Source organism: Bombus huntii, chromosome 14, assembly GCF_024542735.1.
Source record: "Bombus huntii isolate Logan2020A chromosome 14, iyBomHunt1.1, whole genome shotgun sequence".
Taxonomy (NCBI): Eukaryota; Metazoa; Arthropoda; class Insecta; order Hymenoptera; family Apidae; genus Bombus; species Bombus huntii.
This window is the reverse complement of record NC_066251.1, coordinates 9,622,298-9,648,185: the sequence shown is the minus strand read 5'-3', so window position 1 is coordinate 9,648,185 and position 25,888 is coordinate 9,622,298. Positions and strand designations below refer to the sequence as shown.

The 25,888-nt window shown below is 35.3% G+C and overlaps 3 protein-coding genes across 5 annotated transcripts; 1 reads left to right on the top strand and 2 right to left on the bottom strand.

The window, feature by feature from the left end:
• Positions 1-6,769: 6,769 nt before the first annotated feature.
• LOC126873239 (uncharacterized) lies at positions 6,770-9,801 on the bottom strand. Of its 2 annotated transcripts, none has more exons than XM_050633923.1 (6): positions 9,623-9,801; positions 8,736-9,026; positions 7,566-8,662; positions 7,304-7,426; positions 7,066-7,213; positions 6,770-6,986 (listed from the first exon to the last, which is right to left on the bottom strand). In XM_050633923.1, the coding sequence occupies exons 3-6, from the start codon at positions 8,569-8,571 to the stop codon at positions 6,896-6,898; spliced, it is 1,368 nt and encodes a 455-aa protein (XP_050489880.1). In that variant the 5' UTR covers positions 8,572-8,662; positions 8,736-9,026; positions 9,623-9,801; the 3' UTR covers positions 6,770-6,895. The 2 variants fall into 2 exon arrangements, with proteins under 2 accessions (XP_050489880.1, XP_050489879.1); XM_050633922.1 differs by having other exon boundaries at positions 9,628-9,801.
• Positions 9,802-10,598: 797 nt separating this feature from the next.
• On the top strand, positions 10,599-14,490 carry LOC126873238 (methanethiol oxidase). The gene is made up of 9 exons (XM_050633921.1): positions 10,599-10,765; positions 10,918-11,032; positions 11,181-11,344; positions 12,239-12,418; positions 12,745-13,048; positions 13,196-13,456; positions 13,546-13,879; positions 14,047-14,169; positions 14,246-14,490. The coding sequence occupies exons 2-9, from the start codon at positions 11,017-11,019 to the stop codon at positions 14,292-14,294; spliced, it is 1,431 nt and encodes a 476-aa protein (XP_050489878.1). The 5' UTR covers positions 10,599-10,765; positions 10,918-11,016; the 3' UTR covers positions 14,295-14,490.
• A 366-nt stretch (positions 14,491-14,856) lies between these two features.
• LOC126873232 (uncharacterized) lies at positions 14,857-25,803 on the bottom strand. 2 transcript variants are annotated; one of them, XM_050633906.1, is made up of 4 exons: positions 25,655-25,803; positions 20,788-20,983; positions 20,148-20,362; positions 14,857-19,911 (listed from the first exon to the last, which is right to left on the bottom strand). In XM_050633906.1, exons 2-4 carry the CDS (start codon positions 20,882-20,884, stop codon positions 17,257-17,259), a joined length of 2,967 nt encoding a protein of 988 aa, XP_050489863.1. In that variant the 5' UTR covers positions 20,885-20,983; positions 25,655-25,803; the 3' UTR covers positions 14,857-17,256. The 2 variants fall into 2 exon arrangements, with proteins under 2 accessions (XP_050489863.1, XP_050489864.1); XM_050633907.1 differs by lacking the exon at positions 25,655-25,803 and adding an exon at positions 24,007-24,149.
• Positions 25,804-25,888: the final 85 nt, after the last annotated feature.

Below are 25,888 nucleotides of genomic sequence, written 5' to 3'. Positions count from 1 at the left end.
ATAATTTTTATGAGAGAAGGGCCGTTCGGTTTATTACAGGAGCCCGAACAGCCGATGCTCGAATATTACCTATCTTTACTATAATTCCGACAAAATTTTCGAATAACGCAGACGCTCTAGCTCGAATTGGCGATACGCTTGGTCTGGAACAAGTCGGTAATAACTCACATCCAGCGCACACCTACTCGATTGTACCGTAACTTTCGGTTAAACCGTGCCTCTGGCCGCGTAGGAATATTACGGTGTCTGACTTAAAACGCGTGCAACTACTGCGGATTCATTACGGCCGGCTTGTTCCGCGCATCGAACGTAATCCGGTCTTCCCATCCCGCGTTATACGAGTATATCCTTCCGTTTCTTCTTTTTCTTCATCTTTTTCTTTGCTTTCATTCCCCTCACACCCGGATACTAAATCTCGTCATTCGTTACGCTCGTTTAAGTTTATTTCATTAGAAGGAGGGCGAAGAAAAAGGGATAATCACGCGAGTCTATCACGGGGCACGGGAAAATGAATCGGATAGGTTTTTAATTTAAGCTTAAGATTTAAGGTTAAATGTTGAAGATTTTTTATATTTGCGTGTGTTGTTGCGCCGCAAATCCTCACACGATCTCGGTGCATTTATGACTTGTGACTATTTAAAATAGTGAACAAGTATGAGAAGGGCTTCGGGATGCTGAAGTTTATCTACCACGAATTATGAACACAAAAAGAGATCGATAAATGTTGACAAAAGGAGATGCAAACCCAATGACCTTGACCTTGATATATTTTGTTAACTTTTAATAAAATTTTAATTAACAAAAGAAAGATTTTTAAAAAACAGTGTATGTATATGTCGGAGATGAAAGGAAAACCGGAGCCTTCCCTTTGCAATTTTGAGGAAGTCTTCTAATGCTTTAGCCTAGATTTTATCATAGCTGTAATTAAGCAATTGTCATTTGTAATTGTTTGATATTTGTGAAAACGAAAGTGGGTTCGAGGTGACAACTGGCCGCCGAACGTAGTCACGGTCACGGGATAAACGTTTTGCCTGACGAAGGTGTGGATCGGTTGTATTGTTCTCCCTAGAAATCACATAGAATTGTACTTTGGAGATGTCGATATAATGGGACACACGTTGTATTAGGAATCAAACTCCAGACAGAAACTGCCTAGCAACAGCGTTTGGATCTTTCTCGATGCTTCCAAAGAGTATACAACAAACTTTTGGCAGAAACTGCCTAGCAACGGCGATTGGAACCTTCTCGATGCCTCCAGCGAGCATATAACAAACAAATGCAGTCGTACAGCGAAAAAGATTTTCATCAGATATTCATTCGTGTGATCGCCAAGGAAAGTGATACATCGAGCAGTTTACCGAGTGTCTCAGCAATCGTATTTTTTTGTGTTTAAAATTATTCTACGCATAGTAAAGAGTTATTCCGTTGACCGTGGATTCGTTTGACCCTAGGAACATTATTAATAGTGTTAATTAAATTCATTATTCGTAAAACCTATTAATCGTTAATCTCATTATTCGTTAAATTTATTGTTCGTAAGATATATTATTCGTTACTCTTATTATTCGTTAAACTTATTATTCTTTAATCTAATTATTAGTTAAACTTATCGTCTGTTAATCTTATCATTCATTAAACTCAATATTCATAATATTTTGTAAAATCTTGTATATTCGCGTAAATATAATCTCTGTCTCGTAAAACGATGGCTAACTCAAACGAAGAATCGTTACGCGCCTTAAATTCTAATGTTAACCCGACATATATATATGTCAGGTTCACATTAGAATTAGGGTTAGGGGCGTGAAACGAATCTTCGTTTGGATTACACATTGTCGTTATGCAATAGAGAAGACATTGACTAGTGCAAATACGATTATTATAGAATTGAATAAGTAACTGTGGTAACTAGATACTCGAGAGACTAATGACAATGAACCTAGGTTCAATAACGAATCCGCGGTCAACGGGATGATAGATGTACGTGCTCACAAAATCTAAGTCGGACTCTTTGTTAAAACGTGGAATATCCACCGAGCGTACAGACACTAAGTAACTCGCTAATACGACCTCACGAGAGAATGACTTTCCGTCGCGATGATGCTACAGAGGAAAATTATGATGGGGTGTGTCTGAGGACACGAGATCATCGGATTCGTCGAGGATAGCCTTCGTTCAGAAGGTGGGGGAAATTGGCGTTGCTGCTAATTGGTCAATCTCCACATCGGTGGTTAGAGAAAGATGCTAGCCGCCCTCGAGGGAAAGTTGCTAGTGGGAGACGTCGTTCGTTGAAAAATAGGTCTCCTCTATCTTCTCGTAGTTAGGACAAAGGCTGTTTGTTTGAAGGACTTTAGTTAGCTAAATCTTAAGATTTATAACGGGCCCTCAGGCTAGTGTATATGTACTGCGGAGACGCATTGACATCTGCCAATCATCTTACTCGCAGAATAAGGTCTGCGTGTGGCGAGCTACGGGGCAGAGACCGTTGGAATGTTTACTGTCGAGTGTTACAACTATTTCCTTTTTAAGGAGAGCTATAGAATTACTCCATACCCTTGTTAGACAAAGCGTTCATCCTGTGACCGCGGCTACGTTCGGCGACTGACTGTCGCCTCGAGCCCAAGCTCATTATCACAAATCTCGAACAAATACAATCGGATCGAAAGACAACAATTGTTTAATTACGCCTATGATAGAATCTAGATTACGGTGTTAAGAGATTTTCCCGAAGTTCCAAAGGGAAGGCTCCGATGTCCTTTCATCTCCGACATATACATATACGTAAAGAAACATCGCACCTGTCGTTCGCTCATTCCACTCATTCGTAAAATCCTAGTCCAACTCAATACCAATCCCTCGCGTGAACGAAAAAGCGAGTAAGGAATTTTTAAGAAAAAAGTTTTTTAGTCAAAAATTAAACCCCCTTCGCTCGCATGTGGAATTAGTATTGGGTTGGATTGGATTTTCACAAGCAAGTGAGCAACGCATGTAATGTTTTCTTTAAAATAAAAAACTCTCACGTGTATGTATTTATGTGTAGGCAGAATGCGATGTATAGAGTAGTATATTTTTGTTAATAACCATTTCAAGAATAACGAGCGGCAACTAAAACCTTCTGGATGTTACTCAGGAAAGCGTTCTTGACAACATATGACCAGATCATTGGGTCTTGGTCCCCTTTTATCAACATTTACCTTAAAAAATTGTGGTATGTTTAATTCGCTATTAAAATAATGTAACCAGCAAATGCACTAAAAGATAAAAGCCCGAGGCATTACAAATAATAGAGAGTTTTTCAGAGAGCAATATAAGAGTGATACAAAACTATTAAAAACTATTGAAAAATCTAAATTAAATCAAAACTCACCAAATCACCATGGAAGGCTTCCAGATTCATCGTCAATTATCACCAGCGTCCATCTAAATTTCATAGTGGCTCCTTCTAATGCCTGGAAGTTTCTCTCGTCATAATTTGTACAAGAAATGACCAAGATATTAAAAGAAATATATGTCGGAGAAGAGTCAGGAACAGGGTTGTGGGCGTTTGATAGACCTCCCTTGGAGTTGGCCATCGTTGTGTGATAACGAAGATACGGCCTGATGCTACGAGTATGGACACTACCGATTCGACAATCAACAACGGTGGTTGGGCACTTGCGCTGTTAGTGACGTTGGTCTTAGGTTCGATGACGAATCCACGGTCAACGGGATGAAAGATATACTTGCTCTAACTCAAACTCACTGATCGTCGGGCGCTGCTCCCTTCGTCGGTGGGATCTCAAGAAAGAATGAATTTTCGTCCCAATGATGCCACAGAGGAAAACTATGATGGGGTGTGTCTAAGGATACGAGATCATCGGATTCGTCGGGTATAGCCCTTGTTCCGATAGTAAGGGAAATTGACGTCGCTGTCAATTGGTCAGTTTGGGACAAAGACTGTCTGTCCGTTTGGAGAATCTTAATTGCCGGAAAAACCCAGGTTTTATAGCCGGTCCTCGGGCTAACTGAACTTGTGCTGTGTACGTGCCTCAACATCAGGTATTCATTGTCCGAAGGAACCGTTGGAATGTTTTACTGTCAAGTACCTCTATTGGTATTTCTTTTAATGAGGGTCATACTATAACTCCACACCTTTGTTAGGCGAAGCGCCCGTCCCGTTGACCGCGACTACGTTCGGCGACTGATGGTCGCCTTGAGCCCAAGTTTATTATCACAAATCGCAAACAAGTACAATTGGGCAGGATGACGGCAAATTGTTTAATTACGACTGTAAACTTTAATTACAATTTTACGGATTTTCCCGAAGTTCCAGAGGGAAGGCTCCGGTGTCCTTTCATCTCCGACATATATAAAAAGAAGAAATTATATAAAAATCAAACGCTAATCAAAGTGAAATTTCGTCTTGCATGTCCATTATATGATCTATCAGTCAATAAAAAAGACGATAAAAAAATCAAAATAAATTCAATAATTTATTATAATTTAAGAACGTACATTGATTAAACGAAGTTGACAATAACGTAGGTTTAAGCGGTAAAAGAATGGCTACAAAAAACATCATAGTACGTAATAGAAAGATGGAAATCCGTCTGAGAGTGACACTAAACACATCTAGTCGCTCCGATTCTCGACACAAGAATAACACCCCACGTCGCGGCTTGCCTACCACATTACGGTCAATAAGGAGTGAGCAGAAGGAAGGACCTCGGTAAGTCGAGCGTGCAAAAAAAGTCATCAAATTCTTGGAAAGGATATGATTGTAGTAGTAAGCGTATCATAGTCTGAGTAAACAACCAATTTGTCGAATTGGAACATGAAGATGCTCGTAGAAAATAAACACTTAGGAACTAATATGATTTGAACGAATAATATTTATGGATTTGAGACGTGCCATAATTTTTACGTAATCATAATTTTATTTCATTAGATGAAATTGATTAATAGATAGAAAGCAAATAGATGATAATTTTTAGTTCGACATAAATTATAAATGTTTTATAATCAAAAGGAATGGGGGGGGGGCGGAGCGAAGAAATGAGGGGATGAGTGAGAAATGGGTAGAGGAAAGAGCAAAGGTTATGAAAGGGATACGATGTCATAAATAAAGGGAACTTCACAATCAATCAATGATCTGTACAGAAATATACACGATTACTAATTATATCAAACTCAAATTCTACCTGTGTCAAAAGTTATGATGCAAACTATTGGTGATTCTAACAGTCCAGTAGGAGACCAATGAAACACGAACAAAACAAGTTAAAGAAATTATTTAATTTTGATATAACATTATCTGATGAATTATTAAATAAACGTGTATTAGTTAAACAAACCTGGTTTATGAAAGATGAAGGATTACTACGTTGTGGAGATCATGCACTTCAAACGCGATAACACGTGTAAACGTCATACTTTTCAACACTAAAATGATGCTTCGTTCCGTCCCGCCAAATGCTCACCTAGCTGACTGCTCATTGGCTGAGGCGACGCGGTTTCTTTTCGATTGGAGCCGGCGCGAAAAATCGAAATATTACACTCTAGAAATATTTCCTTAGTGAACAAACTATGGCAGTTGTAGGCTAAATATGTATAAGAAATTTTAAATGTTTTGCTGTTTGCTTAACAAAAGGGTCGTGCACTGAACGAACAACTCCTAGGGAAAGGAAAGAAAAGAGAAAGAAGCTAAGAAAAAGAATGAAAGAAAGGAAAAACAAATGAAAGAAAATAAAAAAAAGAATTATCTAAAGTATAAAAAGAAATATGATGACAAGAAGGGGAAAGAAGAAGAAAAATCAAAAGAAATGAAGAGAGAAAGAAAGGAAAAGTAGACAAAATAAAGAGAAACAGACAGACCATACAACCATCTAGAGGTGAATAGGTGAAACTAATTCAATAGTAACTTTATGTTACAAACTCGAGTTTGATTTTCATCGATTTCAGCAATACATTCGGTATAGGCCGCTTAAAGTTAGAAGTTCGTTACATTTAGCTCCTTAATCCTTGTACAAGGTTAAAGACAAGCAGATCACAAACATTAAACATGGTCTGACTTTAAAGGGAAACATCGCATCACATACTCGTTACCATTCGTGGAGGAGAATAATGTTCTACGAAAGATAGAGAAGGCACTATTATAAAATACTAGCAGAAAATAGTATTATAGAATAAGACTATAAAATATACTATTATATACTATTCTTCGACAATAGTGCCACGCAATTTGAAGCCGCGGTGGCTGTGATAGAAGTAAGTCATCCAGAATTCCTATTTTAAATCAGGAGTGTAAAGACATCCCGACTATCATATTTTCGAGCAAATAGATATTCGCGAAATAATAATTTTGTTTCCGCCCATCAAAGTACACTGTCCGACGATTTATCACGTTTCGCGGGAAGTCGTCCTTGACCAGTTATGAATAGTAGTGTCTGGAAGTGTGAACTACCTCGAATTATACAAGATTTTCTTGTTGATTCGTACGATACATTTCTGTATTAATTATTAGATTCTCTTTTTCCGTTCCACAAAACCATTGTTGCATTTTCTCGTTTGATTTACCCTAAATCAACTCGACTCGGCAAAACTATTAGACCGGCGATTGTTGCTGTTTTTATCGTATTGGATACACCGCCGGAAAATTTAGGTCTTTGATCTTTTTAAGAGACACGTTCATTTTCTAGCCCGTCTAACATTAATGAAAAAAGAAAAAAAAATGAAAAAATAGAATTGAGCTTATTAGAGCTTACAAAGGTAAAAGAGAACATAAAAGGAAAACAGTTATAGACGTATGTTACATTCATTTATTATTAATTTATTGATATTAGAGAGCATAATGAAATAAATAGTACAAGAGCTTCTCTTATGATAATATAAATTACCTAACATAATTATATTTATTTTATTGGTTCATATTCCTAAAATTCATCTGAAGTTCAAAACGTCGGTTTGTTCGTACACCCTTCAAAATAGCTCTGCTTTGCTCTTTGTTTCTACAATAAAAAAAAAAGTTTAAGAAATACTGGTATACTATTCTCTATTTTATAATTTTCGTAATTTTAATAACTTTACCTTGTTACTCGTAAAGTATTATTTCTCATGATACAATCGGTAGCTTCCAATTTTCTTATTTTTAATTTAGATTGATTGTAAGAATTTTTATTTAATATATTAGATAACTGATTTTCACCCCGTGAGTTAGTCTTTTCATTTCTTGTGGCTAAAAGATAATATTCGCATATTTAAAGGTACATATTTGATATGTATTATAAAGCTTATTTATGGATATATGGATTTATGGATATATTACTCAATTCAGTATATCTGTCTATTACTCGTTTCCTTGCATCAATAATAGACTCTGCTTTGGCAAATATTTTCTTATGGATTTTAGCGAAATTTGGAACTTTCTTCGTTGTAGCAGGCTTTGAATCTACAATAAATACAGATATTTATATTGCTTTGTTTTAGGTTTCAATTGGTTTATAATTTTGCATAACAATAACGAAATATCTTAAATAAAGAATGTTCTTTATAACATAAAATATTTTCGACGGCAATTGACAGATTACCTGGAATTTGATTGCGGGATGGTGTTGTTACTACAATTTCGGGGATGGAATTTGATTTTTTACTAAAATCTCTAGTCAGCGACTTCATAATATTCTTTTTTGAACTGTTTTTAGATGAATTATTCTTAACATTATTAAGTTTTTTCTGTTTATTGTGATCTGCTAAAGATGAATTATATTTATAATCCAATGAACAGTTTGCAAAACATACTCTGGCATCCGTTTTCCGTATCTTTTGATCAAAATTTTCATACTCAGTTCTTTGTTTTTTGTATAGTTTTTTCCGTAAATTTGGAGTCTTAGGTTCAATAAGTTCATAGGTATCATCTTTTTTTACTTCCCCTTGTTTTTCTTCTGTTGTTGATGCAATACTTTTTTGAACGTTTAATGTACTGCATTGTTCGTTTAATTCATAAGTTGTGTCGTCATTATATGATATCTGTTTTGTATTACGTTTATTATTCGTTCTATTAAATATTCCTTTCTCCTTTGGTGTAGAAGACGTAAAGGGTTCCACAAATGCTGTACTTACATTATCAAATGTTCTAATCATTTTATTATGCGGAGATGTTTCGAGAAAATGCGTTTGCGACTTATATGATATATTTATTTGTTTAAGTTTATCATGACTTATAGTCTGAGAATGATTAAATATGGCATCAAATATCTTCTGCGAAATATTTATATTACTATTGCTAAATTGATCATTTATATGTATGCTTATCCTAGGTAGTGATGAAGATGATGTAACTTTAATAATGTCAGAAAGTCTTTTCAGTAATACTATAGGTTTCTTCAATTTAAATGCATTTTTTCTTAACATTTTGCTCATAAGTATATTTGTACTGTTTTCTAGTTGTGAGCTTCTTTTGCTACTAGTGCAATGCAAATCTGTAATAGTAGGAATCTTTGATTTTAGTAATATTGGATTTCTAGATTTTGAGCATAATTTTGGAGATTTTAATCCCATCTTTGATTTTGAAACTCTTTTTAAGGTATACCTCATATCAAACGAGGATATACTATTATGATCTAATAAGCTGCAATTTTCACTTACAGTATTATCAGATGTATGTAACTTTGATTGTAATTTCTTACTGTAAAGTAATAATGATACTTTATTATTTTCCTTTGATTTTGTTCAAGTATTTTCTCTGGTAGTCAACTTACTTGGTGGTTTCAATACTTATATTCTGATATTTTTAATACTGCTGTTCTTCTGATTCATTAAGTTTTGCAAAAGAGTATATCGATAAAAATTTTAGGGTTCATAAAAAATTTACAAACCTCAACAATGTTTATAATAAAAATATATAATAATTCTATAACATATGAGTTGTCCTTAGTATTACCTTATCACTGGCTTGATAATTTTATTCTTTTAAAACTTTTCTTCTATATGAATCGATACAAGAACAATCCATTAATTCATTAAACTCTTCTGCTACTTCTTTTTGTTATCTGTAATAATATTTGAACAAGATATGTTACCATATAACAACTTATCAAACTTCTTTTATTTATTTATAACAGTTTTCAACTCTATAGATCAATGTTTATCATACAATATATAATTTGCATCATAATTGCTATGTTTTGTCTTGTTTTTCTATGAAATCTCCTTTATATCTAATCAACAGTAGCCCCTGTTATTGTTCTTATATTGTATTGAACATGAATTGATAAACAACTGTACATTGTGTTCTACAAATACATTAATCACTGGACTAATGTTGAATTTACAGTAACAATATAATGATACAAAATAAGACAAATAAAATTGGGACAAAATCATCATATCCTGCACATGTAATATTGGAATAATACAAAATCATTTGATATTCAAGCATACGTTATCAACAGGCATTTTATTTTAAGTATAGTAAGAATGATAATAACCAATGATTATCTTCAATATTGTCAATTTTTAATACAGAAATATTAAAAATTAGAAATAAAATAAAGAAAGGAACCTTTAGCTGTGAGATTACAATTTAGTTAGATGCACATAGATCTGTAAGATTTTCAAACTTAATTTTTTTTATAACATACAATACCTTACATTTTCAGTTAATTTTTGCATATAAAATCACTGTTTTGATATCCCTCGAAAAAAGTAATCAATATTATTTAATCCAAACAAAAAGAATTCGTTATATTTTGAACAGTATACTGTTTATATCTTGTGGCTCCTAGTAGCGCTAATTTTAAGAACTTTATGTACCTTGTGGCTCCTCGTAGTGCTGATTTTAAGAACTTTATGTACCTTGTGGCTCCCCGTAACGTTAATTTTAGCGCGATAAATATGAATCGTATAACAACGTAAGGGAGGCAATAAAGAAAAGAATTTTGATTTTAATAACAAAATTGGTTAATTATCATTGATAACTATCTATAATCACTCGCCAATTTACATATTTCATATGTGTATAAACATTGATTTACCATATGATGAACACCAGTTAAATCCATTTTTTAACGTTAGTTATTAATAACCTCTTCATTTGGATATTAGATGAACAGTACTTTGTCATTTAAAACTGTGTACATATGTATGTGTGGAACAACGAAGATTAGATTTAGAACTATTGCTGCGCTTGAAAGGACCAGACCTTTCCCAATTAATTAAAATAAAACTTTATAATTTTCAAGTTTAATCCGCTTATTACTAAGCTGAAGCCTGTTATCCAATTGATTATCCAATTAAAATGTTGAAGAGTCTAAATCGTAATTTATTCAAGTTTTGTGTTTATTAACTAATTATGAGCTAATTGTCCTCTCGTTCCGTATCACTCTTATATCGCTTTTTGAAAGATTATTATTTCTAAAAATTTGGAATGGGTTTCATCAGACAGATTCTTCAATTATCACGATTCATAGTATACTCGTTACTTTCTTGCGTCATATTATTTTCATTATATTTATCATTAAATTTCATCATATTACATCATTAAATTTATCTTCCATTAGCGATATTGAAACTTGTGGGAGAATAAGTCTTATAAAGTCCTATACAGTATATCATATAACAGAGAGGATTCTCTCTCTGATGATAATAAGTGGAGAATTCCAGTACCGTTATCTTTCACTTAACTCTAAATGTTCTTGAGGGATCAGTACAGAACGGCCTTGCTTGCGATCAAGTCGAAAACGTCTACATTGCATATACATAAATATTCGACCAACTGCATACTATCGACGTATGAAAACTAATTCTTTTTCAATTTCCAAACAATCACTTGCGTTTCTTTTTTACCATTATTAGAATATAACTTTTTATCTTTCCAACAAATTTTTTCTCTGTTCTATCGTTCTAATTGTTTTTTTCCCATTTTCAATCTTGTCTTTCTAGTTTCGACTCTTTGATCTGTCAATTGTTACTTAACGGAATTAATAATTTCCGCGTCATTTGACATCGATCATCGGACGAAATCTAGCAAACGCCAGCAGAATGCCGAAGGACAAAGGTATAGTTGTTACATTATTCTGTATCATAATAATTAGAGTTCGTGGCTCTAAAGGTACAAGTATACGCACAGTGGCACAGTTTTGATTTAGATACACGTGAAATAGAGACTTCTGACATTAATTTAACGAACGTTATTATACACACAGGTTGCAAGAGTTGCGACGGCCCTGGCTATAGGTCACCTAGTGCAGCGATGCTCGAAGGACCACGTGAGAAATTGATATACGTCACCTGTGTTCATACGGATCAAAATAAATCCGATGTCCTGTGCACCGTTGACGTAGATCCGGATAGTCCCGATTATTGTAAGGTACGATGAGCGTTACATAACATTTAGTTATACAATTATACTACTTATAATAGCTTAATACAGTAGCTACCACTCATAAATATGCAAATATTTTAATCGATTTGTAAAAACGCTATTTAAATTTGATTAAGTATTCGATGATTAAGTACACAATTCGATTAAAATATACAATTAATGATGAATTAATAATGAGAAGAAACAACTTACTAGCTTTTTATAGAATCATCAATATAAATTTTCATCATAACTATAAATTTATGATCTATTAAAATACACAGCAATAAAGTATTTTACTATTTATTACATATACTACTATATACATTCGCTATTTAAATATCATTATTTGGATATGGGAATTAAAAAAGCTGAAAATCAAGAGTTGCAAGTAGTTATTTTACTATAACAAAAGAAAAAAGAAATCTGAAAAATTACGGTTTGCAATTGCGAAGAAACGAATTGTAATAATTTTTCAAATATATTGACGTCACGAGATCATAAAGCCAAAATAGTATCTTATCGAAAGTTATTTCTATCGCAATGACATTTATAAAATGTATCTGTAACTTTTTAAAATGAAGTAGTTACATATGATATGATATGAGTGAGATAAGTACGAGTATGATACGAGATACGTAATCTTTCGTATTTGAAAACTCCAATCTTCCCAATTTATTTTTAGAATTTTATTATTTTTTAATTCAGGTTTTTAGCTGTATATTTCTAAATGCAAAAGTATTAAATGGTCCTTTGTTGTGTTAGAGGGATTGAGCACTTTTTATTTGAAATTGGAATAGATAAAATAGTCATAATACGAATGATACGAACGATGATATGATTTTACAGTCATTCTATGCGCGTCAAATCTTGTTCACCCAAAATATTCATATTTCATAGATCGTTCACAAATTGCGAATGCCCTACATTGGCGACGAATTGCATCATTCCGGATGGAATATCTGTAGCAGTTGCCACGGTGTACCACGAAAACGGGACACCTTGGTACTTCCTTGTCTGGTGTCTGATCGCGCCTACTTTATCGATACAACCAATGAACGGGCTCCAACAATCAAAAAGGTTTGACTATCTTGTATGTTTATATAGGTATATGTACATATGTTATTGTACGTATAAATATATAATTAACCGAAAATTCCATTTACATACATTAGACTGCAAATCGTTACAAATTTAGTTGGAAATTTTCTAAAGAAGATGGCATTATGAATAAAACGAGAATAAAAAAAAAGCGCATAAAATCGCGTTAGAAGCTTCATTTCCTGAAAATCAAGTTTGGAAACTTGACGTTCTTTTAATACAGGACTGAATTATTTTAAGTTATAATACTTTCGAAGTAAATATGTGATATAATGATACGTATTGTTTGTATTCTTCTTGACTAGGTACTGAGCCCAACGGAGGTACACAAATACGGAGTATCGACATTGCACACAAGTCACTGTTCGCCAACCGGAGAAATTTTAATTTCTACGCTAGGCAAATCGAATGGAGACGCTACTGGTGACTTTCTCTGTATCGATTCCGAAACACTCGAAGTGAAAACCACATGGACCATGGGAGAAAAAAAAGCAGCGTTTGGTTACGATTTTTGGTATCAACCGTATCACGATACACTTGTTGCAAGTGAATGGAGCGTGCCTAGAATTTTTAAAAAAGGCTTCTCTCCGGATAACAGCTCCAATCCTGGTTAGCTACTGTATTTTACACTTTTTTTCTTTTTCTTATGTCTAAGAGTATTTTAAATCATATTATGTATCTACTACTTCCTCATTGTTATAGTATAATCTAAAAGTAATTTTAATTGAAATCTCGTTCGATCTTTCCTTTTTATAGCGCATTATGGCAGAAGCTTGAATTTCTATTCGTGGAACGAAAGAAAGTTAAAGCAAGTTTTGAATTTGGGCGATGATGGAATCGCGCCACTTGAAATACGATTTCTTCATGACCCAAAAGCTAACGTGGGACTCGTCGGATGTGCGATATCTTCAAATGTATATAAGTTTTACAAAATGCCGAACGGCGAATGGGCTGCAAAAAAAATTATTCAAGTTTCTCCGAAAAAAGTGGAAGGATGGATGTTTCCAGAGATGGAAGGTACGCTTAAGTCAACTAGCAGGAGACTCACCTTTAAAGTACAGAATTATTCGTAATGTATCATTCTAATTTATTGTTTTCATATATAGGAATGATAACGGACATTTTGATCAGTCTCGACGACAAGTATCTCTACCTATCGAATTGGTTTCATGGGGATGTTAGACAATATGATATTTCTGACATAGATAATCCGAAGTTAACCGGACAAATATTTCTTGGAGGCTCAATTTTAAGTGATTCGAAAGTTCGTGTAATTGGAGACGAGGAATTAAGTAACCAACCGAATCCAGTTCATGTCAAAGGCCGGAGACTCGACGGATCACCGCAGATGCTTCAATTAAGTCTCGATGGGACACGTCTATATGTGACTACTTCTATTTTCAAACCATGGGACCAACAATTTTATCCTGAACATGTCAAGTATGTGCATACTTTCCTTATGTTCCTTCAATCGTTTCTAATTAATTGTATACAAAATATGATATAAAATATAACATACAATATATACATAAAATTTTTCTATTGTAAGTTGAAATACTTTTATGAGTTACCGTATATCTTGCATACATACGTTTATATGATTCTAGAAATGGTTCGACCATGGTCAAGCTAGATGTTGATGTTCAAAATGGAGGCTTGAAACTCGATGAACAATTTTTGGTGGACTTTGGCACAGACAAAAATGACATTTTACTTGCACACGAAATGCGGTTTGCTATGCTATTTTGCTTGAAATGCTATTTTTTAATGTAATTTCAAAATAATAATTATAATTTCCGTTTCCAGCTATCCGGGAGGTGACTGTACATCAGATATATGGCTAGCGGAAGATTAATCTACTCGTCCATCGACAATATATATTTTCATTTTAATAAACAATATTTTAGATGCTTAGCAAAGTATCAGTGGTACATATAATCTTCTAATACACTGAAATACTTTACAAATATGATCGCTTTTTGCGCTACATTTTATCTCAATTATGTTTTGTAATCAAATGTTATGTAAATATTAACAATTCTAAGAGTAAATATTTTTTTTAACCTGTCAGAAAAATTGTTTTTTTACTAATTATTAATATTAGAAATACATTTTATCGGATAATTTATAGATTATAAAGAAAAGTATATAATCCACTAAAATTTTATACTAAAAATAAATACCGCATTTATTTGAACGAAACTTAAGTTAATGTCTGATTCTTACTATAAACATGAAAAATTATAGATAGTGCAGAAAGTTATGGATTTCTAAATGGACTGTGATAAAGAAAACAAAGTACATCCATAAATTATGAAATATACTTACGTACGTTGATTTGCTTAAAAGAAAAATAAAGAAATAAGTATCTTGCGTCGCAATCCAACGAATGATCGAACTAAATTTGTCTAATAATATTAAACTCTTTTTACCCCATCAATGAGGATACTTTTTATTTGTAAAAAATATAATAATATAATGCTGACGCTGCTGGCAGTAGCGATATTTTCAACGATGTTAGTGGTGCTGACAACGACGAGAAACGGTACAATAACAGTAACGATTATACAACAATGATGTTTCATGTAATCGCACAATATGGTAATTATTATTTATCTTAAATATAATGATAAAGGCGATAAATTAATGCAACAATAACGCGTATAATGTGTATATATGTGTGTGTATGTGTATATAATGACGAAAGTGTGGCAACATCAACAAATACAAGCCACGTTTTTTAAAACGGTAAACATCATAATAACAGTACAAAAAGAACGTTACAAAAAACGATTGCAACTTATATTCCGATGAATTTGCTTCGAAATTGGCAATGGAATGGTGTACTTTAATCTAAATAGGATAGAGGAGGAGGAGAATGGGTAAATTTCGATTGTCTCGAAGAATTCGGTGCTCTTTGTGTGTCATCGTCGTCGTTCAAGTCGACTATAATCATATATGCGTAAAACTGAACAATTGATTCACAGCAGTTCAGTAGCGTAATCAACTTGATCGATTTATATTTAATTTAACCGAAAAGACAAACAGAGCTCGATAAATATAATACGCGTCGTTTCCCGTTTGTCTTGTTACACGTTTCATGATGTTCATAAACAGCATTGGTAATTGTACAGAATAGAGTACAACTCATTAATTTCAATGATCTTGAGATATGTGTATTGTCGAAGACAATATTTTGAATAATATCTCACCACACATTTGATCGCTCTATATTTAGCGATAAATTGTAATAGTGAAATTATTCAAAATGTTGACCTAACATATTTCAAAATCATTACAGTCCGTGAGATGTAGCATATTCTATATATATAATTACCACATCATTTCCGACAATGTACGTACATGTGAGCACGTACTCGCTTGCTACAGATGTAACGCGTACGCTACTTCACACCCTTGACACGGTGAAGTATCGTTAACCTTGTATCGGTATTCCGCTAATATTCTAAGTTGTTACGATATTAAATGTGATCTAATTAGAGAATTCGAACTATATACAAAAGAACGTAAGTTCTCGTCGATTAATATAATAGCAATTTTATCGATGTTTGGTTTAAGAGTTATTCACTCGAGGTGCGCTCATATGCTAAAAACTTTCTAACTTCGATATATACAATTTTTTATTTGGCATATCCTCGAGGAATAACACGCGTGCGCATCATTTTAAACAGACTTATAACGCACACGTGCAAACATTCGCAGGCACTCTTATTAATATGTATAACGCGAATACATTGTGCAAAAATTACAAGAATATAATCGTAAACTGAACACGAATTAAATCGTGAATGAAGCTGCTTTGTCGAACCTACTTACATATACATGGGTATATTACGTATGCGTAATATGTGTGACCGCAAAAAAAAGATCACGTTTCCGATACTTATTTCCTTCCTTTGGTACTTTATGATGATACTACATGTGGGGAAAAAACGCATTTTGGGATTGAAATTATTTTCTCATTCTCTTCCCTCCCTATCTCGCCTTCTCTCTATACACATGTGGATACGCGCACGCGCTACTAAGCAGGCGCAGAGTAAATCATATACATTATAAGGAACGAATATCTGTTAAAACGATACAATACAATAACCATTCAAAATGCTCTTCATTAACTAACAAATTGTTTTCGATTTGAATGATTTAAAAGATATTCGCTTGCAACAATTATGCGTGCACTGTAGATGAATGGAAATGGAACATTAGCAGAAATTTGCTTCATCTACTGAATATTACATACTGTATACATACTGTATTTTATATACAGTATATATACTGTATCTACGAATATACTGTATTTTATATATTTTTGCATTTTATATGAATTCTGCGTACTTTCTACCGTCTAAATTTTCCATAAACCCATAAAAATTTAGAGTCTACCTACAGTCGTATTCAAATTCACTCTGTAGATTTGCAGAAAGAGGCGCGCGCGCGCGCATACACGCACGTTATACATATAGGTATAGATGTGTGTATACCTAAAATGTTTACCTATCTTATTTACCTATTTAATCAGTCATCCGCCTAATTTGCCATTATTCCTTGCTTCTTGTTCATTGGCATGAATAAAACGAGTGGAGCGATATAATTTCTGTTACAGATTTACGCTCGACGACACGAGTACGAACATTGTCCACTGATAGTGTGCTCGCATCGAGATATTGTACAGAAAACAATTAACCCAACATGGAAGAAGAAACGAAAAGAAGAAATTGCGGGTCTGCACTCGTACGTTTACGTTCGCGTTTATAATTACATTTACGTAATTGTTCGTGTTCGTGTCCGTGACGGTGTCAATAAGGTACATGAATGTCCCTAGAAGTAGCTCGTTGCCGACAAATTTTGCAAACAGTGACCAAGCAAATGAGACCGAGAAGAATGGCAAGAGCAGCGCCTAGACCAGCTCCAGCCCATCCAGCAGAGCCAACGACGCTGGCCAAGCCACCGACACCGTTTCCAGATCCGGCCATGCTACCACGTTCCCCGACAACATCGGTGCCGCAAGTTTCGATGGATTCGTCGTTCGGTTCCTCGATTATTCCCAGCAAACCGGTACCGTTGTGCGTTGTTTTGAAGATCGATCGAGGTTCTGGCATAGGGCAATTAACAACACCGTTACAAACAAGTCGCGCGGGGATACAACCAGCGTCGCCCGGACATTGAAATCCACAATACTCCTCGAGCTTCTGCGTATTCAGAGCACCCGAAGCATCGCGTGGCAAGTGATACAACTCCGTCCAAGCGATTTTAAACGCGGCTCTCGCCGGTGCCATCGAACCAGTGAATTGAACGATCACCGTCGGCCATTCGAATTCTTCTTGCTGTTGATCCGTTGGCAGTGAGGATTGCGACGGCGGCGGCGGCGATACCGGTTGCTGTAAGTGCGTTTGAGTTTGAATAGAATCCATGTTGAAATGTCCAGATTCGTGATCCCCGGACGTACGAATATTTGGGACGATCTGCGCTGCCGATATGATCGGCATTTCTCGTACGTAACTGACATTTTCACCGCATATACCGAAATGCGGTTCGGCAGATCCGGGCAAGAATATCTCGAGTTTTCCATCCTCGCAGGATCTCGAGGCAAATTTGATCTTGTCGAAATGTAACCAAACGTCTCTGTCTCGATTCACTCGTAGTTCCCAGATACATTTGATCTGTCGAGGCGGCGCAACGTATCCGAGTGCTTCGTAATGAGGGAATTCAATTTCGCCGTCGGTCGTAGCTGGCAAAATCGCTGGGCCACATAATGGACTATGAGCGAACTCGTACCTTGCCTCGAACAACGGTGAGGATTGTTTAAAATAGTTCGCTGCAGCGTGTGCACCATCTACTAGAAGCTTTAACTCAAGTTTTTCCCCTCGTGAGATCACGCGAAGCACCGGTTGCCTGTCGCTGTTTGGTCCATTGGTTATCGTCGATCGACAAATACAATGACCCCTACCGATACTGCTATTTTGTAATTGACGCGATGCGTGCTGCTGATGTTGCTGTTGCTGATATTGTTGATGCTGCTGCTGTTGCGAATACTGGTCATTGTTAACATCTGTGATAGACGGTTCTCTAACGATCAATCGATCGACTCGACTATCCCAACAGTTACCGCATTGCGCATACGGATGCACCTTGAAAGAAACCGATTCCACGATAAGAATCACTCGTGCGTATAATCGTTTGTCCGTGACGAAGGTATACGTGCAGGAAAGATCCGCCGGTGGATCACCTGGTCGCTTGTAAACCAGGGTATTTAATGGCGATCGAAATTTGCCAGATCGTTCTTTCCAGGAGGCGAACGTTTCGTCGCATTCGGTTCCAGGTACAGGCACGCCGAACCTTGTCGCATTGAAGAAATCATAATGCGCCCAATAATACAACGAACTGCCGGAGTAGCTTCCCGTTTTGCTCTCGAATTTAACGAACAGAGCGTTCGAGCTCGAAACGAAATCGTGCTTCTCCATTGGTTTGCTAAACGTGTCGCAGAAGGTTTTGATAATTTTCGCATCGTCCGGCCAATCGGCATCGTACAGTGTTAAACTTTCACCGCAGTCACCATCGTACGGTTGTATCGGTGACTCGATCCGGTTAACTCGAAAACTAGGGAAATAGAGTCTCGCGATCTCGCCAGCTCGACCTTTCAAAAGATAGGTACAGCTGGTATACGGTGGATACCAGTGCGCGACGGAGAGAAATATTCCTTCGTTACCGCTATGCAAAGATTCGCTATTTAACAACCAATCGCAGCTACCGTTTCGAACGCCAGCGGTCTCTACGTGACCCGGCCAATTACCAACGTTAAAATGAAAACCGGTATTTAACAGAGGTCCCGCTGGTGACGAGACAAATTCCACATAGAGATCCTCGCTGGTACCGATTATGCTATACGGGAATTTTCCCATACCACAAAACGTACCGATCGCCGGGCTATTTTCATCTTTGCCATCGTAAACTCGTATGTAGTCGTACGGACAATGCTCCGAGCCAGAGCTTATCGGTCTCATAGGGCAAGTCATTATATTCTCGCATCTTTGCCCGTCGATATTGAACTCCTCGTTCTCAATGTAGAGCTTTATAAAAGGTAGCCGTGTATTCAGTCGGTACTTACAATGTAACGCGCGCGGATAAATGCCTGGATAAGCAGGGCTCTGTACGTAACACGTTTGTAGCCTGCAATCCTTGAAAACTCGTTCGCAATAGCTACCGGGCACAATTTCGCCTCTTCGATTTGGGTAGAGTTCAGGATGTTGGCCGTATCTCAAGTATACCTCGAACTGTTGTTCCGCGCGGGAGTCGAAGCTGAAGTACGTTTGATCCGTAAAGTTATCCGCATGGAATATCACACGGACGAAACTTGTCTCGGAAATAAATGTTTGCGGTTGCTCCGACTCACCGCAATAAACCCCAGGATCTTTCCGATTGCTCACTTCTGTTTTCGTGTTTCCATCTACGATCTGCGAATTCCACCATTTACGTTAGTTAAATCGTATTTACCCTTCTCTTCTGTTGGCTCATTTGGCCTATAACATTTGATCGTAAAATTTCATTCGGCTCGTTAACGCGACTTTGCTACTATGATACAAGAAAACTGATTCTAATAATTTGTAACTCGTGATTGCACAATTTTACTAACGATATTAGTTAAATCGTACGAAAGGGCCGAAAGCATAGTATAATAAAATAAACATACCTGTAAATAACCGCCAGAGCAGGTGGTGGCATTTTCTAATACGCCAACTTTAAACTTCTTGAAACGAACTCGCAGGATCCAATCTCGTGGAGTTCCACGAAACGATCGAAAACGATACCAGCAAGATAGTGGTTTTCCCCAATTTGCGGAAGTCACAGCCGGACTCGATACATCTTCGTATAAATCCACTGTCTTGTTGCAATGATCTCGATCCGCTAAGAGGTGAAACGGAAGTGGAACGACAAAGAAAGGAAAGGAGAAGGAAAGGAAAAGAAGAAGACGAAGAAAAAAATAAAGAAAAACGGTTAGACATATCTATTTTCATTCTTCTTTAAATCTTAATATTCAACGTCTTAAAATTTGGCCTTGTATTTACATAGAATAATTAAACTGATCATATGATATGGGACGCTATTAAATTTATATAATTGCAGTTCCTATAATTTTTCGTTCATATCATAAGAGTTTACGTTCATATAAATGAATTCGATCAACAGGAATTCAACGTTGAATTTGACATTAACTAAAATTTCGTCCATATAGATGGAATTTTACTTTATATATATCTTTGGATCTTCAAATTTCCGATAAATGCATACACAAACGTCTGCAGTCTACAAGTAACAAAAGAACGTATTACCTCTGCGGATAGCAGCTGGACTGGGGGTGGCAAAAACGAACAGGAAAAGAGCGAAGAATCCCCAGCCCCAAGTGCCCGACACCACCGGTATAAGCATTCCAAGTTAGGCACGCCGTTCCACGATCTCCTTATACTGTCAATCTAATTTCAGGTTTTCGCTTCCTAGCATCGCTTGTCCTCTTTTATTTGACAATATCTACAAATTCAAATGTATATACATGAGCATATCCTACAGCGTATTCCGTGGCGAGTATACCTTTTTATCTTCTTTCACAAGATCTAAGATTTGTTTGTAATCTATATTTTAACGTCTCTATCCGATATTATACACTAAGTAATTAAATTAATTATTTATACATTATGAAAGAATCAATTATTTTACAAAGAACACAGGTATAAAAAGTGTTAAAATTAATAAGATTAAGATACCATCGAAATTTTATTTGACAATATAAATTTTGTTCTACGTTTGTGAATTTTCGCGAATCGATCTATAGCACTGTCTTCGCTTAATTCTACATCACAATGTATATCTAACAACGTAAGCCCAATGAATCAATCTATCCACTACTATAGTTGATTCAAACCACGTATCGAGTCTACTTTTTAAAGTAGAAAACGATCTCTCTATACTTGTAGCACTTAAAGGTAGTGTAATTAGAATTCTTAGAAGAACATGTAAAGTAGGATACATACGACGGTCACAGAGTTCGAACGATTTAATTGCTCTATATGAAGAAACCAGTCTTTCTCTGTCTTATTTTACATTCCACAACTCCAACTCAGAGATAATGATCTTCTCTAGCGTATCGATAAGTTTCTTTAAAAAAGTGGAATATTTTTCAACAACTTTCCGAACTGCTTCTTTAAACAAGGTATTATCTTTCAAAGTTGTTGAATTATGAAATAGAATTGATAAATAATAGAAATCTATACTTTCTTCGAAAAATCGATATTTCGAATCTTTAGTTACACTTTCTCTTATTGAGATGTAAATAAATTGAGTATAATACGCAACAGAATCGTTGGCAGGATAGTTTTATCACAATTCTTCTACGATACCACAAGCTTTCTCGTAAATACTGGAAAACGTTTCCACACACATATCACGTTTTGTTTTTAAAAGTTTAAAAGTATCCCCAAGTATATTCTGTGTTGATTTAACCCCTTAACCTACAACTACGGGTATAGCCCGTAGTACGATGATCGGGCCAAACGTAAATATTACGGGCATAGCCCGTGGTAGATGATCGAACCAAACGTAAATCGGCCCAAAATTCTCGAACATAAATCGTAGGTTAAGGGGTTAAGATCAATGCGAAGCTATCGAAAAAACATTTTCATTGGACCGTAGAACTTAACAAATCGAGAAGACAAACAATTGTGACTAAAAGTCCTAAATTGTTTCACAAAGTCCGAAAAGTTGATGTTCCATTACATTCTTAAGCGTGTAAATGCGTTTAGATGAAGCGGCAAAACGTGTTAAGGTTTCCTTTGTCGTACCTACTACATTTCTAATCGAATTGACAACGATTTGGATATTGATAAATTAAGAATGTGACTGTAAATGTTTTTGTTTTTAAATTAAATCATACGCTGTAGTTCCTACGTAATTTCCGATATCAAGTGCAACAGCATTATTACTCTTTTCATCTGGATTAAACGATGAACAAAGTTTAAATCTTTTGGCCTAATTCGTCGCAAACATTAACATTTAAGTTCGTTTGCATATCGGACGTATTTGTTGTTGGTGATTGTGAAATCATCTTCGACATTGGGCAAAAGAAAACTTAAATAGTATTCTTTTCGTTTCTTGCTAATACTTCGACTATCTTTAATTTTCTTACCGAACTTGTTTTTATTCAAATTGTCTAGAAAACAAAATAATGTAATACTTGTAGAATAATTTTTGTATGCAATAATATTAAGTGAGAAAGGAGAGATCTCTTGAATTTTAGCAAAAAATATCGTTGTTTCTTTAGTCCATAGATCAATGGTTTATATTCAATAATAAAAAGGAAAAAGTTATACTTTTTTTGCGTCTTAATTCATTCTCATAGGAGGAAATCTATATTTAAAATTAATTCTTTTAATTTTTCTGCTAATTAATCTTTTTAGCGAAATGACAGTATAAATTAAGGAGAAATTATTCCTAGCACCTTTTCTTGAAAGCAATTCTCATATCATTTTTCATCAACCATATAATTGCGAAATTATACAAAGCCATTTATTTAGAAACATATGTGCGTTTAAAACTATAAAAGAAAAATATAAAAGATTTTCGCGTGAAAATTTTCTGTTCAAGTTATTTGTCACGTATTTCTATATGTATATACACATTTTTATAAATTCTATAAAATAAAAGATAAATGATTTCGAAAATAACAATTACATGTATAATAAAAATATAAATATAATTATGCTCTGTCGCTAGCTTTTTTAGAATACAAATTTTACAATGCTCATTAATACGAATAGTAAATTATAAGTAGAGAAATATCTGAGTTGCCATTACGTTCTGGAACTGTAATTTATAAGGATAACAGATTAACAAGGATGAATAAAATCAAAAATATACATACTATTCTTTCTTGTATCTATTCGCTACGCGACTAAACGTACGGTATCTCAGACTGCTTCGACTAACAACTGCGAATCTGATCGACTGATCGACATACATTTGTTTCATCAGGGGACCGGTCCTGACGCGACCCCGATGTACACTTGTCATTTCCTCGTACGATTCGTAGTAAAGTTTCTTCTGTGAGATATTTAGAAACATTTTCAAGTGATATTCTGCAAACGTTCTAAAAACGTCCATGCACTAACAAGCACGCCCGCTAAGCATACAAATCGTAAACAATAATATATGTATATATACATTCACAACACATTAAGTATATATCTAACACTTTTCAGAATGTGATACAATATTTTTATATTTTAATACTCTTAGGGAGAATAGGCGATCGCTCCTATCGCCCCCCTCTGAATCTACCGCTAAATGTATTACGATATCTTTTAAGATATATACTGCAAGTGAAAACAACATAACGCGATCTAAATGAAACTGAAAAAAACTTATCGGTAAAAATACAGTTAAGAAAAATGCGAAACGAATTCTTACTTGGTACCTTTGTTTCTTCATCTTAACACCTACATCGCGAATATAATCTGCAGGCTATGGTCAAAGATAATTCTTAACAAAAATTCATTTACTCGTTATATGGATTAAGCAAGCCCGGAAATTGCTCGTTCCGTCGTTTGCTCGTTCACTCCAAAACGGGGCTATAATTGATTCAATCCGTGTTAACTCTCCTCTTGTTGACAGTTCAGGACCGAGCAAATTACGTATATTCTCCGACTCCCCCTTTTCTGTACGCACAACTACGTAACTTTCACTCTTTCAGCTTCATTTTTCTCCTATTTGTTTCTTCCGTTTCGTCCAAGTCGCCGCGCTGATTTCAAAGCTTTTCCGAGATAACGAAACTGCTACACATCGATATAATACAGGCATAAATCACTGTCAAAAGAACAGAAAAAGAGCACGACAAATTCATAAATAATAAGATAGTAGACAAGATTTAAATGTATAAATTATACGAAAAAAAAACTCGCTCAAATATGAGACAAAAATATGGTGATAATATAATGAAAATAACTTCCGTTTTATATGAATTACCACTCACTGTATATTTCAGTCTCGATATCGCATCGCCTGTTTAACGCCCGCAACATAATACGAACACGTGGCTCTTGAAGTCATACTACACTTTTTCTTACATGAATGAGCAAAAAAAGAAAGGAATTACTTACTTAGCTGAGGTATCTTCAAAACGAGGTCGACGTTATATTTGTCACAATAAAGAGTACTTTTACTACCTGTAGAACGCGAGAATGTGGCACATGTTTAGAATAATAAGACGTAATCGAAGATTTTCGTGTGTTCATAAATAAATCGGTCTTTTATAACTTATTGTAAAAATATAACGAAATTTTGTTGTCTCATATACAATTTCAAAATACAGACTTATATACAGCTAGATATAGAATTTTCGTTGATGAAGTTGCGAAAACGCCAACGAGTATCAACGCAATTTTGACAATATTTATCAGTTATACGGAAATAGTCGATACCGATATCATAAGATAATCATATATATATATGATTATATTATATGATTATTTATATATATATATATATTGTTCAAGATGAATCATTTTTCAAAAGTTCCTCTCACATAATCATACTGATAAACCGAATACGCGGTAAATACTGCGCGAGCGCAGACAAGGTTTTCACGAGGTAATGGATACCAGGACACTGCATTATCGAAAGATCATTAGCAGAAGCTGATCTTTTCCCTCTAGATATCTCTCTCTCTCTCTCCTTTTCTCTCTTATTCTTTAACCACCGATTATTATATTCTTTCGCATTTTCCCTTTATATTCCTGCTGTTGTTCTGTCTTTATTAGCACATGTTCGATTAAACTCGTAGCTTGATCAATTATTGCCGTGTTACACACGTATGAACGCGATCGTGAGTATATCAAAGGGAAACAACAAAAGAACAATTGTCCAAAATAAATTCGCACGAATATGTATACTTGTTACGATTATATAGGAACACAGAGGGAGAACGACAGGGCAGAACTTGCAGTTGGAATGAGGGTCAAACATATAGCGACAAAAGAGACATGAAAAGTAAAAATCAACGCAAGATATGAGAAAAGAAGTGAAAGGTAAGAAGAAAAAAGAACAGAAGGAAGATTAAGTAGATGCAGAAACAGCAGGAACAGAAGCTTCCGAGAAAATCAAAATATGAACGAGTATTAAACGAAAGGGTAAATCGAATCGCTACTGTACCAATTAAGATATCGAGGTTCCATCAATAGTTGACTCAAAAATTTGGAACGTTGACTGGATGAGAGGCTTGTTGGCTTCTTGGTTGACTAGCTGACTGGCTGACTAACTGACTAGCTGTCTGGATAGATGGCTAGATGGCTGGATACCTAGCTGGCTGGCTGGCTGGCTGGCTGGCTCGCTCGCTGGCTGGCTGGCTTAACGTCCGATGAGAGATTCGGGTCGAACGTCGCGCAA

Excerpts from the sequence above, each read along its gene's own strand:
- LOC126873238 (XM_050633921.1), top strand. Across the intron at positions 11,345-12,238 it reads ATAGTCCCGATTATTGTAAG|ATCGTTCACAAATTGCGAAT; the intron begins GTACGATGAGCG and ends CATATTTCATAG. Across the intron at positions 13,049-13,195 it reads GGATAACAGCTCCAATCCTG|CGCATTATGGCAGAAGCTTG; the intron begins GTTAGCTACTGT and ends TCCTTTTTATAG.
- LOC126873239 (XM_050633923.1), bottom strand. The coding sequence starts at position 8,571 with ATGAGGTATACCTTAAAAAGAGTTTCAAAATCAAAGATGGGATTAAAA. Across the intron at positions 7,214-7,303 it reads AGACAGATATACTGAATTGA|CCACAAGAAATGAAAAGACT; the intron begins GTAATATATCCA and ends ATTATCTTTTAG. Across the intron at positions 6,987-7,065 it reads AATACTTTACGAGTAACAAG|AAACAAAGAGCAAAGCAGAG; the intron begins GTAAAGTTATTA and ends TTTTTATTGTAG.
- LOC126873232 (XM_050633906.1), bottom strand. The coding sequence starts at position 20,884 with ATGCTTATACCGGTGGTGTCGGGCACTTGGGGCTGGGGATTCTTCGCT. Across the intron at positions 20,363-20,787 it reads TCCAGCTGCTATCCGCAGAG|CGGATCGAGATCATTGCAAC; the intron begins GTAATACGTTCT and ends TTCACCTCTTAG. Across the intron at positions 19,912-20,147 it reads GCTCTGGCGGTTATTTACAG|ATCGTAGATGGAAACACGAA; the intron begins GTATGTTTATTT and ends TGGAATTCGCAG.